The 16,205-nt window shown below is 45.4% G+C and overlaps 1 protein-coding gene across 2 annotated transcripts in view; it reads right to left on the bottom strand.

Moving 5' to 3' along the window:
• Positions 1-16,205, bottom strand: part of LOC147896357 (3-hydroxyisobutyryl-CoA hydrolase 1-like) — a 55,522-nt gene that overhangs the window by 23,003 nt on the left and 16,314 nt on the right. For both annotated transcript variants that reach the window (XM_087382348.1, XM_087382349.1), the window contains exon 3: positions 4,109-4,189. In XM_087382348.1, coding sequence (XP_087238474.1) covers positions 4,109-4,189 — 81 coding nt within the window. The remainder of the gene's footprint in view (positions 1-4,108; positions 4,190-16,205) is intronic.

The raw sequence follows: 16,205 nt of genomic DNA, 5'->3' as shown, positions 1-16,205 counted from the left end.
TTGAGGTGAATTCTCCCCCCCTGTCTGTGCGAAATGTCTTGACATCTTCCCCTGTCTCCTTTTCAACTCTAGCCTTCCAGTCTTTGAATTTCTCAAAAGCCTGAGACTTTTTAGCCAAACAATATACCCAAGTCATTCTACTGAAATCATCCACAAAGAGAAGTGAATACCTGGATCCTGCCCATGATGCAGTAGACATTGGATCACAAATGTCGGCGTGAACCAACTCAAGTGGTTTGCTGGCCCGAAACGAAGCTTCTTGTGGGAACTTATCCCTGTGCTGCTTGCCTTCAAGACAAGCCCTACAGACATCATCCTTGCCTGTAATTGGTGGAAGTCCATCCACCATCTTTGACTTTGACATTTCAGCCAAGATTCCATAGCTGACGTGACCGAAGCGCTCATGCCAAAGTTTGGACTTTCCGTGATCATCATGAACCAACATTGCACTGAGACGGTACAGTCCATTCTCTTCAACACCCTGTGCCACCACTTGCCCACTTCCTTTGGATGTCACGGTGACCTTGCCATCTTGAAAAAGAACCGCCATGTTGTTTTTGTCCATCTGACTTACAGATAGTAAATTCTTGCAAAGGTCGGGTACATAAAGTACTCCAGAGATATCCTTCTCCTCACCCGCCGTGGTAATGAAAGGAATGCTACCTATGCCCTTCACAGGACATGTCCGGTTATCCCCAATAGAAACTTTGGAATCCGGGTGTGTACTGTCCATGGTTTTGAACCACGTCCTTCTGTTGGACATGTGCTTAGAAGCACCGCTGTCAACATACCAACCTTCTTTTCCTTCACTAACTGCATAAGCTGAACAATGTTCACTGAGTAAGAATAACTGACCAGTTGTCACATTGGCAGAATCACTCTTAGGCTCCTCTTTGTTTTTGGCTTCTCTTTTCCGTTTTTGATCCGCCTTCTTATTCCGGCATTCTTTGGCAGAGTGGCCAAGCTTTTCACAGTAAAAGCACTTCATTTTCTTCTTACGTTCAGCGTCCTCTGATTTCTTGGAATCCTTTGACTTGCCTTTGCCAGGCTTGTCTTTGGCAACCAATGCCTTTTCATCGGTTTGCGTAAAGAGTTTCTCTCGGGCCTCCTCCTGAAGTAGGAGTGGACAAAGCTCCTCAAAGTTGATTGGCTTTGTCCGTTGACCCGCAGTGACCGTAGTCACAAAACTTTTGAAACTCCGTGGCAACTTGTGGAGTGTGAGTAATGCTAATTGACTCGAGTCCACCTTCTGACCAACCGCTGCGAGCTGGTCCCGCACAACTTTCACCTTCGTCAGATGATCATGAACACTGTCACCCTCATTCATATCAAGGTTATAAAGCTGATGCTGCAATGTGATGATACGCGCTGTATTATCGGTTTCATACAACTCCTTCAGTATGGTCCACGCCTCTGAAGACGTTTCTGCCAACTGGATATGAGGAATAACAGAATCTGCTGTCGTGCCTATAAGCATTGCTAAGGCATGAGCATCCCTCTCCTCCCATGCACAGAGTTCATCTGCATCTGCTTCAGCTAGAACTTCACCTCTCTTGTCCACAATATCCTCCGGCTTTTCTTCAGTACCATTGACAATCTTCCACAACCTCCGTGCCAACAGATGGCTTCGGATCTTGACTTTCCAAATTGGAAAGTTTGTACCATCAAGCTTTCCAGCTTCACTGAAATTAGGGATAAAAGAAGAAGGAAGATGACTGGAGAAGGAGGAAGGACGAGCAATGGATGTAGAGGCTTCTGATCGCTGATCCATCTCGGTGAATAGCTACAGAACTTGAAAAACTGAAACAAAAATAAATGAACTGACCTTCTGTACTGAACTGAGCTGAAAACAGAGTTGCCTTACAGCCAAGGAACTCCTTCCTTCAGAGAGTGATATTGATGAGGAAGAGTCGGGAGCCTATGGCTCTGATACCATGTTAGAAAACAGAAGGAAAGAATCACTCTAACCTCCAGCCAAGACCTCTCCCACTCTAGCAACACTCAACTCAGATAACTGATCACAGATACAATACTCACTCAGAGAAAACTTAGGCAGAGAGAGAATATATTCATCCACCGGATGATGGGCAGAAAACTGGCTCCAGGAGAGCAATACAAAACTCAGCCAAGTGCTGAGACAAACTGCAGAAATTCTCTCTGTCAGAAGATGCCAAATCTGAGTGCACAGCATAGCCCAAATCAGAGGCTTTCTGTCCTGCACTGGATGACTGAAATGAAGGGAAGTGTGGGCCTTTTATAGGCACTGCCCAGGCCTGTTGGTCTGACCGACCAGCAGGGTCGGTTCCCTGACTGGGGACCGACCAGGTCAGTCTGTAAAACCGCGGCCCTGGTCGGTGGCCCTGGTTGGACCGACTGGTCCTGCAACAGGGCCCTATAAAAGGGCGCCCTGTGCAGCCAGTCCTTTGCCTCTAGGAAGGCATGGAGCCCCCCCCAAAATGCTGCTGTTTGCTGAGTCTCTCTTTCCCATCCCATCTTACCCTCACTGCCCCTTGTCCCCACAAAACGGGGGCTCACAAGTGGGAACAGTGAGTCTCTAACACAGAGTGCCTCAGTATCCCAAGCTCATCTGCATCTAGCTCGAAGACTATATGGGCATCTCTGTCATATGCAAAGTTGAGCAGGCCCACATGTCTATCTTCTGTCCATGCATTGAAATCCCCTAGAAGGAGGGTGTCTCCCTGTCTGGAGAACTCTGTGATGTCATCATGGATCGTCTCATATAGGCTGTCCCTCTACAGTGACCTCTCATGCATAGGAGGACGTGTCTGGAGGTAAGTAGCACACCGCAATAAAGATCGGTTGGGCATCCATGCTCCTCTCTCCATACCACAGATATGAGTGGCCTCAGGTGTGATTTAAAAAGGATAGCTACCCCCCTCCTCCCCTTGAACCTCGTACTCTGCTCTCTCTCCTCAACACACCGCAATAAGATCAGTCGGGCATCCGGTAGTTGAACTCCTATCCACATGTGGTGTGCATGCTCCTCTCTCCGTACCACAAATATGAGTGGCCTCAAGTGTGATTTAAAAAGGATAGCTACCCCCCCCCCCTTGAACCTCGAACCTCGTACTCATATCTCTCTCCTCAACTTTCGTGCGTGCGTGCGTGCGTGCGTGCGTGCGTGCGTGCGTGCGTGCGTGCGTGCGTGCGTGCGTGCGTGCGTGCGTGCGTGCGTGTGTGTGTGTGTGTGTGTGTGTGTGTGTGTGAGAGAGAGAGAGAGAGAGAGCGAAGTTTCCTCTAGGGAAGGCCAAAAAGGCTTATGGAGCCACGTCTGTGAGTGAAAACACCCCTGATAGGAGATCAAGGTGTGTCTAGCACTCCTCCAAAGATCTAATGTCAAAACCAAAACTGAAAGTAGAAGTCGAAACTGCGTATGTAGGGAGTTATCATGTCATGTGCCGTCCATGAGTAATCTAAGCTCCTGTGAGCACAACGGGGCTCCCAATAAGAATTTTAGTGCCTCCATGGCATGCTCGAGATCTGTCGTTTGTCGCCCCCCCACTCATCTCCATGGAGTGGACCCATGGACATCATGGGGTAGCTTGATGCTGTATTGTGGTACAAAAGATGCCTCGCATGGGGTGGGAGCTTGTTGGGCCTATGTCCAAATCTCTTGCTGATCCAAAGCCTTTGGAGGGTACGATAGAGTCCAAAAGTAAAGAAAGAAAAAACAAGGTTTAGTGACCTATACGGAAGGCCAGAAAGGCGTATGAGACCAAGTCAAGGTTACAATGCAACTTGCCTATAATAAAATAAGGACAGTAAAAACACAATTTAGTAAGGATTATCCCACTGGCAACACACCTACCGCAAAACAATAAAACAGGGGAGCTAGAATGCTCCTGCTCAAAACACAATACACTGATTGGTCCCAAATCAGCTGGCGCCCCTTGCGGTCCTATCATAACAGAAATTTTCTAAAATCCGGGCATGTTCCATACCATATTTGTCACACACACACAGAATATCTCATTCCAGATTGGCAACCTCAACTCCTGACAACTGATTCCAATTATACTCATTTGGACACAAGCAAGTCTCACTTACAGAGTTTGCAATAATGGTCAAGTGTGTTAAAAACTCTTACCATCCAATATGAGATAGCATTTAATTGGCGAGGCCTGTTCAATAGTATGGTTCTTGAATTTTGAGTTTCCTCTATTAAAATCTGCTGACAAAAAACAACCATCAGGAAGGATACAACAACAGGCATCCAAAGCACAGCTATGTGAGTTACAAACAGAGAATCACTTGTCGTGATTTCCTACTAAAAGCTAATTCCAATGTAAACTACAGGAAGATTAGAGCAGCCTGCATTTTCAATAAATAGATGACTTTAGAAAATCCACAAATTCACATTGTAAAAGCAAAACCAAACAATCTGAACTTTTAGCCTGAAAGTAGTTGCATGCCTTGGCTTCTATACAATACCATCCAAGCTAGATTGTTCAATATGCCCTTGATTGTATAATGTCTTCCTTCGCAAACAAAGCACTGTAAGACTAGAATATATCCAAACTTACAGATTAAAATTGATTTTTAAATGATAATAAGACAAAATGGGAAGAGATGATAAGAGGGGAAGGGGTTTTAGGGGAGTGGGAAGGATTTGAGATCGTTTAGTCAACACAGAGATGCTTACGTTCAGAACTAGTCCTTTACATTCCATAGTTTCCGACTCCCTTTTCCTCTAAGCTACAGCAGTCACTTTAGAGGGAGGTGGTGTTAGGGAAATCATATTTCTTACCTCACTTGGTAGGGATATTATATCATCTTGTAGTCATGTCGACAATGGCAAAGTAATCCATAGGATCGCACCGGACACGGTGTGCTTTGCGAGGTTTAGTTAGGGACTCCTATGTTTTGCCAAGCTAGATGGTTAGTATTGTGGGTGATTCCATGTTACACTAATATCACTAGTGTTGACTGGTGTTATTGCAATTGGATGTATTGTGTATTTTGATGTTTCGATATCAAGCGTAATTGTGTTGGGATTAGTTTGCTGTGATGAATCATCAATTGATTGTTATCAAATAACACAATTCGCAGGTTGAATAAAGATGATAAGTTGGATAATGTGGGATGGAGATGGTGAAGATAATTTGGATTGAGCAAAATATCAAAAAGTTGGTTAAGGCCATGGGTCAATATTGTAAAAATATTGATCGGCTGCAAACAAAGGTGACGCCAAGTAGGTACTTGTAAAAGACTTTCAATCAATAAGGGAGGAGCAATAAGAATGAACATATTGACATCAATGGAAATTAGTCACTAACGATGTCAATCGTGTGTCTCTAGTTCCATGGCCAAAACATTAGTTGTCACGGGAAACGGATTTCTTATGAGCATCACATCGAGCAGTCTCTAGGCTAAAATAGTTATCGGTTATTTGGTCCTACACGTTCTCATATGGGCTACGGTAATTGGCTTGCTCTCCGGCTTTGAGCAACCAGACTGGGTGTATGGCGGCACTTTGTAGGCAAGAATATATCTCGTGGACCAAGTGTTGGAAGGGTCACCTCCCCATTTGTAAGCCCCCATATGAGGAGAGCATGGGGGAAGTATACCTGGAGATATTGGGGCTTCCACGTGGGCAGCACATGAGCTGCCATGTGGGCAGCTGTCAAGGCAAGGGGCAGGCCACGAACCTGCAAAAGAGGCAGCAGATGAGCAGGCTGGAGGCAGCTACGTGGCAAACTGTCTGGCAGAAGATATGGGCAGGCTCCAGGCCTGCATCAGGCCTGACAGAAGGACGGAACAGTCTCTGGCTATGGCGGCCTGCTTGGCGCAATAAATGGGCAGGCATAAGGCCTGCAAATAGGCCTACAATAGGCGCAGGAAGGGGCAAAGGCAACAGCCCAAAAAGGACCTGCCAAAGGCCCTTTTATAGGGCTGGCTGGACCAGCCAACCAAGTCAGTTTTTTGACAGACCAGGTCGGCCAGATTGAGCCAGGCTGGTCGGTTTTTGTCAGCAGCCCTTGGGGGCTGTAAAAGGAGGGCTTCTAAAACCAGACTGAAGGTGAAAGACAGCTATCACCACTCTTAAACGACGGAATTTATGCTCTCAAAAGCTCTCCCTCACTCCCTCTCTCTGAAGATGCACTAGGGCCCAGGACAAATCGTCGGGCTGGACCCCCCCGAAGGTCTTTATTCATCCAAGAAAATCTGTTACAGAAGTTCAGCGTAGAGTTCTCTCGTAAATCTCTATTACAAAACGTGAAAAATCCACTTTTTCTTTACAAGAGCTTCAAGCTCCATTCAAATTGGCAACATGCCACTTGTCTAAAATCTAAAATAAATCCTATTACATGCCACTAAGGGCCATTCTGGAGTCTTCAAAGATCTCGGTTACACGAACCGCCTCCTAGATGCTTGTCAGGCTCCCGTAGCGCTTAGGAAAAGTAATCCTTCCTAGTACCTGCAACAATTAATTAAAGCGCACCACCATGGTACCCATTAATTGTTAGCACTTTGCATGCAAATAACACACTGTGGACTAATCCTAGTCACGGTGGGCGTCCCCACTGAACACGTGCACATCTAAACAAATATATATATACAAATAAATATATATTTTTTCTCTGGTTGACCGGGGTCAACACTCTTGATTATAATTAAAGAGCTTTGACCAAGGGTCAAGGCGCCTTAATTATAGCCAAGTCTCTCCAACCGAAGTTGGCACATCTTGGTTAACCGGGGTTAACCCTCTTGGCGCATGCCAAGTCTTGTTGACCGAAGTCAACACTCTCTGACCGCAGTCAGGTTTACTTGACTGGAGTCAAGTATCTTTGACCGTAGTCAATCCTTTGACCATTAAAATAACTCTTTGACCATAATTAACACATATAAAACTCTTTAATTATGATCAAATAAATGGTCAACTGTACTTTGACTTAGGATATTTACATTGTGGTGACAGCTTCCATGCCCTCATTTGACATCATCTGGAGCAGCCAATCCACTATCAGAAGGAGCAGCAGCAGGGCTACCTTTGTGCCTACATTCAGGAGGAGAAAGAAGTACCTTGTGCTGCAGACCTAGCTCAGTTTCTGTGTGAAGGAAGTAACGATACTGGCGAAGCATTTGCAGAGGTATTTACGTAGCACTAATAGAGATAACGGACGCCTTCACACAGGTGCACATGGCGATAGTGCGACAGATTCGATGGGATTCGTGACGGACGTGATGGCAACTCCAAGGGTCTGTGCTCTCCGTGCTTCGGGGTAGATCCAAGAGGCACCTAATGGAAGAATTCGTAGCAAATGAAGTGCAAAGGTTGATCACGCTGGCCACACCTTCACGCAGATGCTTGGCGAAGGCACGATGCACGACATCGTGAGAGAATCTGTCGCCCGTCTTCAACTAAGGTCTCACACCTTAGGTGACGTGGCTTTCGTGACGTGACAGACACGTGTATTGCGCTGATGTGGTGCCTAGCCAGCAGGGCAGATGACGTGGCTAGGCGTGCACACGTGCGGGATGATGTGGCAAAAAGACACGTTGCAGTGCACAGTGTCAGTCGATGTGGCAGACCCACATGTAGGGATGACGTGGCATGCACGTGTGAGATGACCTGGCATTGTAACAAGTGACATGGATGCTGACATGGCTGACCAGGGGTTAATCTAACTCAACCTTGGTTAGTGGACTGGTTAGAGCTCCAGTTAGTTGACCCAACCAGTCTAGTCTGGTCACTGTAACTAGACTGTGACCAGTCCAGTTAGTCCAGTTGCAGACTAATCAGACCAGAACCAATTAGTCTGGTTAGAGTAACCAGCCAGTTACTCCATCTGGTTACTGTCCCCAAAAAAAAAAAGAAAAAGAAAAGAAGACAGTTGCAGAGACTGTTTCTGCCAGCAGTCTTCACCTATCTGAGAGAGTATTTACTGTCAGAAAAGCAGCAGAAACACAGTAAAATCAGAGATTTGCAGAAAAAGAATATGCATGCCTTTGTGCTCAGGAAAAGATGAGTCAGATGCATTCTGAATGCTTTTTACAACAGCCAGAAAAGGGGCAATATAGTTATAGATGCCTTGGCAACTTTGTGGGTATATGCCTTGAGTTGACAGCCCAGTACTGGCATAGATTGTGAATGCAAGACACCTCTTGTTGAGGTAATTTTTCCCTTTGAAAAGCAAAGATAGCGTGCATCAGTTGCATACACAATGTGTGTGAGAAACTTGCAGATCTCAGACGAGTTGTAAGAAAATGGCTCAATCACCTATCCAGTGGGATTCACAAGATAGGGATGTACATCCAAGACAGAGAAGTGTGCAGCAAACTCAGCAAGAATTTGAGCAGATGGTACGCACTCGTATACAAGAGATGGAAAATCTCAGAAAGGATCCCAAGGCCTCAGCATTTGTTTCAAGCAGAAGCTATGCCTAATGCAGCATATGATGTGCCAATGCCAGAGGCACACTCTCGTGTACAGCCAAAGAAAGAGAGATCTCATAGGGGACGGTCTCATAGCAAGAAGAGATCGAGGCATCATCACCGATCTCCCAATCCTTCACCGTCTACCTCGACTTCTGTATCTTCTTCTTTATCAGATAAACCATCCAGGAAAAGAAGGAAACACAAGAAGTCTAGGAAGAGTAAGTCTTCCAGAGAGACCAAGGAATTCAAAGAGGGAGGTAAATCTGTCAAGTTTATGACCTACAATGGACAGTATGGTCATACAGACAAAGCATTGCAGTTCATCAGGCAGTTTGATGCTGCATTTGGTACAGAAAAGTTTTCAGAATCCTCCAAATTAAGAATGGTGAGTTTGCACTTGACAACGACAGCTAGTGCATGGTGGAGTGCACAGACCACAGATGGGTCAGCCCCAAAGAAGTGGAAGGACTTCAAGAAAGCCTTCTACCAGCAGTTTATGCCTAAACAGTTTAGAGATCATGTTCTTCAAGATTGGGACAGTTTGCATATGGATGCAGGAGATATAGTGGATGTGTACAACCAAAAGTTTTGGGATGCTTATTTGCAGGTTGCACCTTTCAAAAAGATCTCCAAAGGAACCCAAATGAGAAAGTACAGAGCAGGTCTCAGTCCAAGAATCCAGGCAGTAGTAAATGTTTTGGGGGCAAAGAACATTCAAGACCTTATGCATTCAGCTTCAGTAGCTAGTCTTGTGCCGTTACAAGATCCATCCACAGTACTATCCTTGCATGCAGGACGTGCTGAAAGAAAGAAAGCTGATTTTCAAAATCAGAAAAGAAAGAGTACCCCAAGGTTGAAAAGAAAGGATTTCAGCCTCAGAAGCTGAGGGGTACTCAGTTTTCAAAGACTTATAAAGGCAAATCCCCATTCACTCCTGAACAGATAGCTGAGTTTCGCAAAGATGGGAAATGCTTTTAGTGTGGGAAAGAGGGGCATGTGGCTGCCAAGTGCCCAGAAAAGCCTTCAACTTCGAAGGGAAAAGAGGCAAAGAAGCCACGGGGACCGCAAAAGCCAATGGCATGAGGAATTTCTGACATACTGGGTCATGTTTCAAACCCAGAAGAACGAGAATTGCTGCTATCATGGGGCAAAGTCAGGGACCAGCAAGCGTTAATTTTATTATTATTTTTTTTTTTCAAAAAAGAGACTTCTATTAAGTAAGAAAGAAACCCGCTAGAGAAAGCTCTGTGCGGAAATACATCATGCTAAGCATGTAATAAAAAACACCTCAGAGGAATGAGGTAGAAAGAAACCAAGGCTAAGGCTGAAAATGCCATCTCAACCCTGTAGAAGTCTCAGCAAAGAAGGGAGAGTCTCTCCAATCTCTGAGAACAGTAACTCTCCTGGAGGAGCTCGAGATGATCCCTGCATGGTCGCCCAAATGGCCATCAGAGTGTGTATCGTATCCGTCCAAGTACTGGCCAAGATCTGAGAAGAGTGAACCAGAGAACCCTCCAAAGCCTCAGTGCATCTGGCCCTCCAAATGTGCCATGCTGCAATGCTAGCTAGGATCTCCCATGGAGAGTCGACCGAGGAGTGAGCAGCCCTGAAAAGAGTGGCCGGAACATCCTCTAGAAAGCACGACTCCACAAGGTGTCGTCGGATGTGAAGAGCCCAAGAGGAATCAATTCTCTCAAAAAATACCTGGGGCCCTGAAAGAGTAAGCCAAGCCACTGATCCCCAGGTCATATAGAAAGGTAGGGAAACAGAAGTGCTGAAAAGTCTTGCAATCCCCTTCCATATGATTCTTGATGTATTGTCTCCAAAGCAGAAAGGCAGCGAGGGCAAGAAGGGTCAGCTCCGAACCTGGATCTCCAATGGTTTACTGCTATCCCACCATGAATAGAAAGCCAAAAGAAGAGAGTGATTTTTCTATTCCGGTGGGATTTCCAGAGTCTCTGCCAAAAAAATTTCTGCAAGTCAACAGGAATCTGAAAGTTGAGCTCTGGTGGGCCTCCAACCCCTACTACAGCTGAGCTGGAATTTCTTGGCATTACTGACTGTGTAACGAAAGAAGGGGATGCCCTTCGCTCGGTGCCCTTCATCTATCCATTCCTATTCCCCAGGGTCCCACTGCAAAAACTTAATTGGGACACCTCCATAGAGCCACAGCCTCCATGAGCCAAGGGCGAGGAGAAGCGGGTCAGGATCCAAGTGCCACTGTGAAAGAGAGCCATGCTCCATGAAGCCCACTATCCTGACTGGCTGAAACGGTACCTCCAACAAGATATCGTCTGTGGATCTGGATAGCCTGCCCCCCGAAGAAACATCAAAAACTAAGGCATCCTCATGTGTGTCAAGAAAAGCGATCACCTGTAAAGGAACTCCCAATCTGGAAAATGCCCCCATCCAGGTGGAGCAAGTAATAGGCATGTCATCTGTGTCCACCCAATCCAAGGGCAAGGCTGCATCAATCTGTTGGACTCTCCCTGCACTCCCTCTGAGATTAAGAACCATCTGGGCCTGTCGGTCTGCAGGAAGCTTCCTGAAGGCTTTCCATGCTCCCACTGTAGATGCAGGGCCCCTCTCCCATCTTGGCCACTGCATGTAAGAAGAAGCTCCAAGTGGTCTGCCAAGCTCATCCAAAATCCTGTCATTCCACATGATAGGCTGCCTTTCAATCTCTTCACGGGTGGATGGGGGAATCCTGCGAAGAGTACTCCTGAAGCTGGCCCATGCTTTCAGGATAGCAACCATAAGAGGGGAAGAGGGAGACTGTGTGTCCAATCCTCTCCTGAAGTGGGCGTGCAAGACTGTATGCATCTGATAAAAAAATCCTTCCAAGGCTCTTGCCCTGGCATAAGCCCTCTCACAACGAACTTGCAGAGTAAAGCTCTGCACTGTAGATCTAGGTTGATGATATTCGAACCCCCTTCTCTTGTAGGAAGAATCAAGGTCTCCCAAGCCACCCTAGCTGTAACATCAGTTGTGCCATCTAGACCACTCCATAAAAAGTTTCGTACAGGTCTTAAGCTGAGTGATACAATCCCTAGAGTAGGAAGGAAGGAGGCTCACAATAAAATGAGCTACAAACCATGTTGTGGCTAGAAGAACCTGGTTAACCACCACCACCCTGAAGGCCAAATCAAGTTTGGCTGAGCTCCAGAAAAGGAGCTTTCTTCTAATGCTTTCAACACCGGAGCAAACTGTTGTGAAGGAGAGATGCCCACCCCAACCTGGCAGCCCAAATATCTGACGGAGACGCCCCTCTATACCCAAGTGAAGCCAATATCATTACCCCAATCCGGGGTGTCATCCTCGCAAATCCAAAAACCACTGGATTTAAGCCAATTAATGTGTGCACCTGAAGCCGTGCAAAACAAATCCAAGGCTGTCCGGAAGGAAGTGAGTTTTCCTGGGGGAGGCATCCAAAAAAACAGCCATGTCATTTGCCAACTCACTATCCAGGAGCTCTTCTTCCCGGCGATAGGAAGCCTCAGCCCATAAATATCAGCTTAAGATCTAATGTAGATACTCATAGCTTCTGTCACAAACAAAAAAAGAAACGGGGCAAGAGGACATCCCTAGCGGACGGATCTGGAAATCTGAAACCTGTCCCCTCTTACCCCCCCAATGAGCAACTGGCTATGGGCTGATCTGTAGAGACAGGATACTCCTCTAATCCATGCATCTAAAAAACCAAAGCGAGATAGAGTACCCTCTAAAAAATCCCAGTCTACTCTGTCGTAAGCTTTCTCAAAGTCCAAGAGTAGAATGGCCAATCTCTGGCGGCTCTGCATGGCCCATTCTGAGGCCTCCCAAAATGAGAAAATATTATCAAAAATACTTCTGCCATGCACAAACCATGTCTGCGTGTCATGAATCAAATCTGGAAGAAAAACCTGTAGCTGCAAACCGATGGCTTTCGCCAGAATCTTGTAAAAAGTGCCCAATAGAGTGATGGGTCTCCATTGAGACACAAGATTCCTATTACCTCTCTTTGGGATGAGATGAATGAGACCATCTGTAAGTGAGTCCGGCATCTCACCAGAGTCCCACACGTCCTACAGGGCTGATGTAATGTGATCACCAATTTGCTCCCAAAAAGTAATAAAAAAGGAGGGGGTAAGTCCATCTGAACCTGGGCACTTGCCCTTGTGAAGGGCAAGTAATGCAGTCTTGAATTCTGCATTGGTGAAAGGTGCCTCCAGAGAAACATACATCTCATCCTTCACCAATACAGGGATACACTACCAAATAACCTCTCTGGCATCATCAATGGCCTGTGTGCCTGAATCTGCAGTAAGAAGGGATGCAAAAAAATCTGAAGCTACACCAATGACAGCATCAGGATCTGACTGTAACACCCCGTCTAAGTCAACAAGCTGCAAAACACTATCTCTACTATGTCTGAGCCCATGAGTAGAGAAAAAGTGTTTGTTGACCATGCCACCCATCTGAATCCAAAAGGATTCCCGTGCATGAAAGGCATATTCTCCTCTCTGATCCAACAATGTCTGCAAATGAGCCCTTGCTGCAGCAAGGCGCTCCTGAATCCAAGCATCTGTGGGCCTCTTTTGCTCTTCCCTATGAAGGGACGAGCGCTAATTTTATTTGATCCAGGGGCTACTGATAATTTCATATCAGAGAACCTAGCCCTGAGGCTGGGAATAAAGACGGAGGAGTTGGGCAGGGCTTTGGATGCCGATCAGATGTTCTGTGGAAACCTTGTGCCAGTCAATCCCTTGATTAGGAAGCTCCATCTTCATATACAGAGTTATGTGGATCAGGAAGACTTCTTCATTTCTCCACTGAAACATCATGATGTAGTCTTGGGTATGCCTTGGTTTCATCGCAAGGCAGTGAAGTTGACTCTTCCTGAAAGAGTGCTGGAGTTTGTACATAGGGGCAAAGAATATCGTGTGGTTGCTAAGAATAGAGGGGAAACTATTCCCATTGTATCAAATAGTTGTGTTGGAAAAGAAATAAAGTCTGCAGTTTCAGCTTACATGATTTTTGTAAAAGAGAGAGATGTGAAAATGTATGCTGAAACAAGTGAGGCAGATCAGAATAAATTTGAGTTTATTGAGAATTTTAAAGATTGCTTTTCCGACGCTTTGCCAGGGGAGTTACCCCCTGAGAGACTTGAGGATCATGGCATAGAACTCATTCTTGGAAGCGAGCCACCCAATAGGCCCCCATACAGAGTTAGTGCAACTCAGCGAGAAGAGATTATGACGCAGGTGCAGGACTTGTTGTCCAAGGGGTTGATTCAGCCCAGTTCTTCTCCTTTTTGTTCCTCTGTACTGCTAGTACAGAAGAAAGATGGCTCATTCCGTATGTGCATCGATTACCGCGCACTGAACAAAATGACCATCAAGAACAGATTCCCTATTCTGCGCATTGATGAAGTGCTGGATCAGTTAAATGGAGCTTCAGTTTTCAGCAAGATAAACTTAAAGAGTGGCTATCACCAAGTGAGGATACAGCCTCAAGATGTGCACAAGACAACGTTCCGCACTACTTTTGGGTTGTATGAATATCTGGTGATGCCTTTTGGATTGACCAATGCCCCAGCTACCTTCAATAGGATGATGGATCGTATCTTCCGACCCTACAGACAGTTCACTGGTACCTTCTTCGATGACATAATTGTCTTTTCTAAGTCCGAAGAAGAGCACAAGGAACATCTTGCTATAGTGTTTCAAGAGCTGAGAAATCATCAGCTCTATGCAAACAGCAAGAAAAGTGAATTCTTCTTGGAAGAAATCCATTATCTGGGGCATATAATACCCAAGAATGGGATACAGATGGATCCAGCAAAGATCCGTGCCATTCAGAAATGGCCAGAGCTGAAAACTGTGCATGAAGTTCGAAGTTTCCTAGGCCTGTGTTCTTACTACAGAAGGTTTATCAGGCATTTTGCGGATATAGCCGCTCCACTCCACGATCTTACTAAGAAAAATGCAGCTTTCAGATGGGGAATTCCTCAAAAGACAGCCTTCACCACACTCAAGAAGAAACTGACTACAGAGCCAATCTTAATCGTTCCAAATTTGTATCAACATTTGATGTGGATTGTGATGCTTGTGGGGAATGTGTTGGGGCTGCATTGCATCAGAATGGTCATGTAGTGGCTTATGAGAGCAGAAGACTCCGGAATGCAGAAAGATATCTGGGAATCTATGAGAAAGAGTTATTGGCTGTAATTCATGCCATCCATACATGGAAGCCCTATCTTTTGGGTGCAGATTTTACTGCTAAAACAGATCACCAAAGTCTGAGATACTTTTTTACTCAGACCGAACAGAGTGGCAGATGCCTTGTCCTGAAGACCCCAGGTCAATAATGTGACTATTGCTTATCATCAGGACCTAGAAGGCATGAGGGAGCAATATGCTAGTGATGCAGATTTTGGTGAGATTTTACAACAAATGCAAGAGGGGGAATCCACCAGTCACTATTCCCTGAAAGATGGGTATCTAATGAAAGATGATTGCCTATGCATCACCCAGGAGATGAGGAAAAATATTTTGGAGGAATGCCATGCACCTCCCTATGTTGGACACAGAGGAATTACAGCAACAACTCTAGCACTAGAGAGGTATTTCTTTTGGCCAGGGATGCGGAAAGATATACATCAGTTCGTTACTGAATGCCTTACGTGTCAGAAAGTGAAGTATGATAGATGGAAGGCACCTAGCCTACTTATGCCTCTTCCCGTGCCTCAGGCACCATGGCAAAGTATTACAATGGACTTTATTTTTTATTTGCCAAGATCAAAGTCAGGGAATAATGGGATTTGGACTATCATTGATAGATTCAGCAAGCAAGCTCATTTCATTCCGGTTCGCAAAACCATAAAGGCAGATCATATGGCTAAGCTTTTCATGGCACAGATCTTTAAGCATCATGGTATGCCTAAGTCCATTGTTAGTGATCGAGATCCCAGAATGACCAGTCTATTCTGGAGAGCTTTATTTGATAACATGGGGACAAATCTGAATTTTTCTTCTTCTTTCCATCCCCAGACAGATGGTCAAAGTGAAGTAGCAAATTCTACAGCATTGGATATGCTGAAATGCTACGTGGGTGACCAAGGTTCAGACTGGGAAAAGTACCTACCATTGGTAGAGTTTGCTTACAATAATACAATGCACAGCTCTACAGGGAAAGCCCCCTTTGAGGTCAACCAAGTCTCCCCGATCGAGGTCAGGTTTACTTGACCAGAGTCAAGTATCTTTGACCGTAGTCAATTCTTTGACCATTAAAAGAACTCTTTGACCATAATTAACATATATAAAACTCTTTAATTATGATCAAATAAATGGTCATGTACTTTGACTTAGGATATTTACATTGTAGTGACATCCCCTCGGCTTCTATTCAGTTGACCTCAACTGAAAAGCTTCCTTGTAAACATCCAAGAGCTGTGGATGATCAGATAACATGTCTTCGTCCATCTTGGCATCTAATGCCGTATAATTCTTGAATTTTACAAGATACCTGTAAAACTCCTTGCCCTGAGGGCCTTTGCGTATAGTATGGTACACAATTTGCTCTGGCTGAAGGACCTCCTCCAGCTCATCCACTTCTGGTGGATCCTCTGAAACTGGCTCTGTAGGCTCTGGCCTCTGAAATTTCTTTAGAAGACTCACATGGAATGCATTGTGAATCCTCCAATGCTCTGGCAATGATAACTTGTATGCAACCTCATTTATTCTTTCTGTAACCCTGAAAGGGCCATAGTATCTGGGAGATAACTTTGCATACACTTTCTGTTTGCCTTCAAACTTGCGGAGCCT

Source organism: Dipteris shenzhenensis, chromosome 12, assembly GCF_047967505.1.
Source record: "Dipteris shenzhenensis isolate YYH24624 ecotype China chromosome 12, Dip_SZ_1.0, whole genome shotgun sequence".
NCBI lineage: Eukaryota > Viridiplantae > Streptophyta > Polypodiopsida > Gleicheniales > Dipteridaceae > Dipteris > Dipteris shenzhenensis.
Note: the sequence above shows the minus strand (reverse complement) of the source record. Positions and strands in the feature narration are given on the sequence as shown.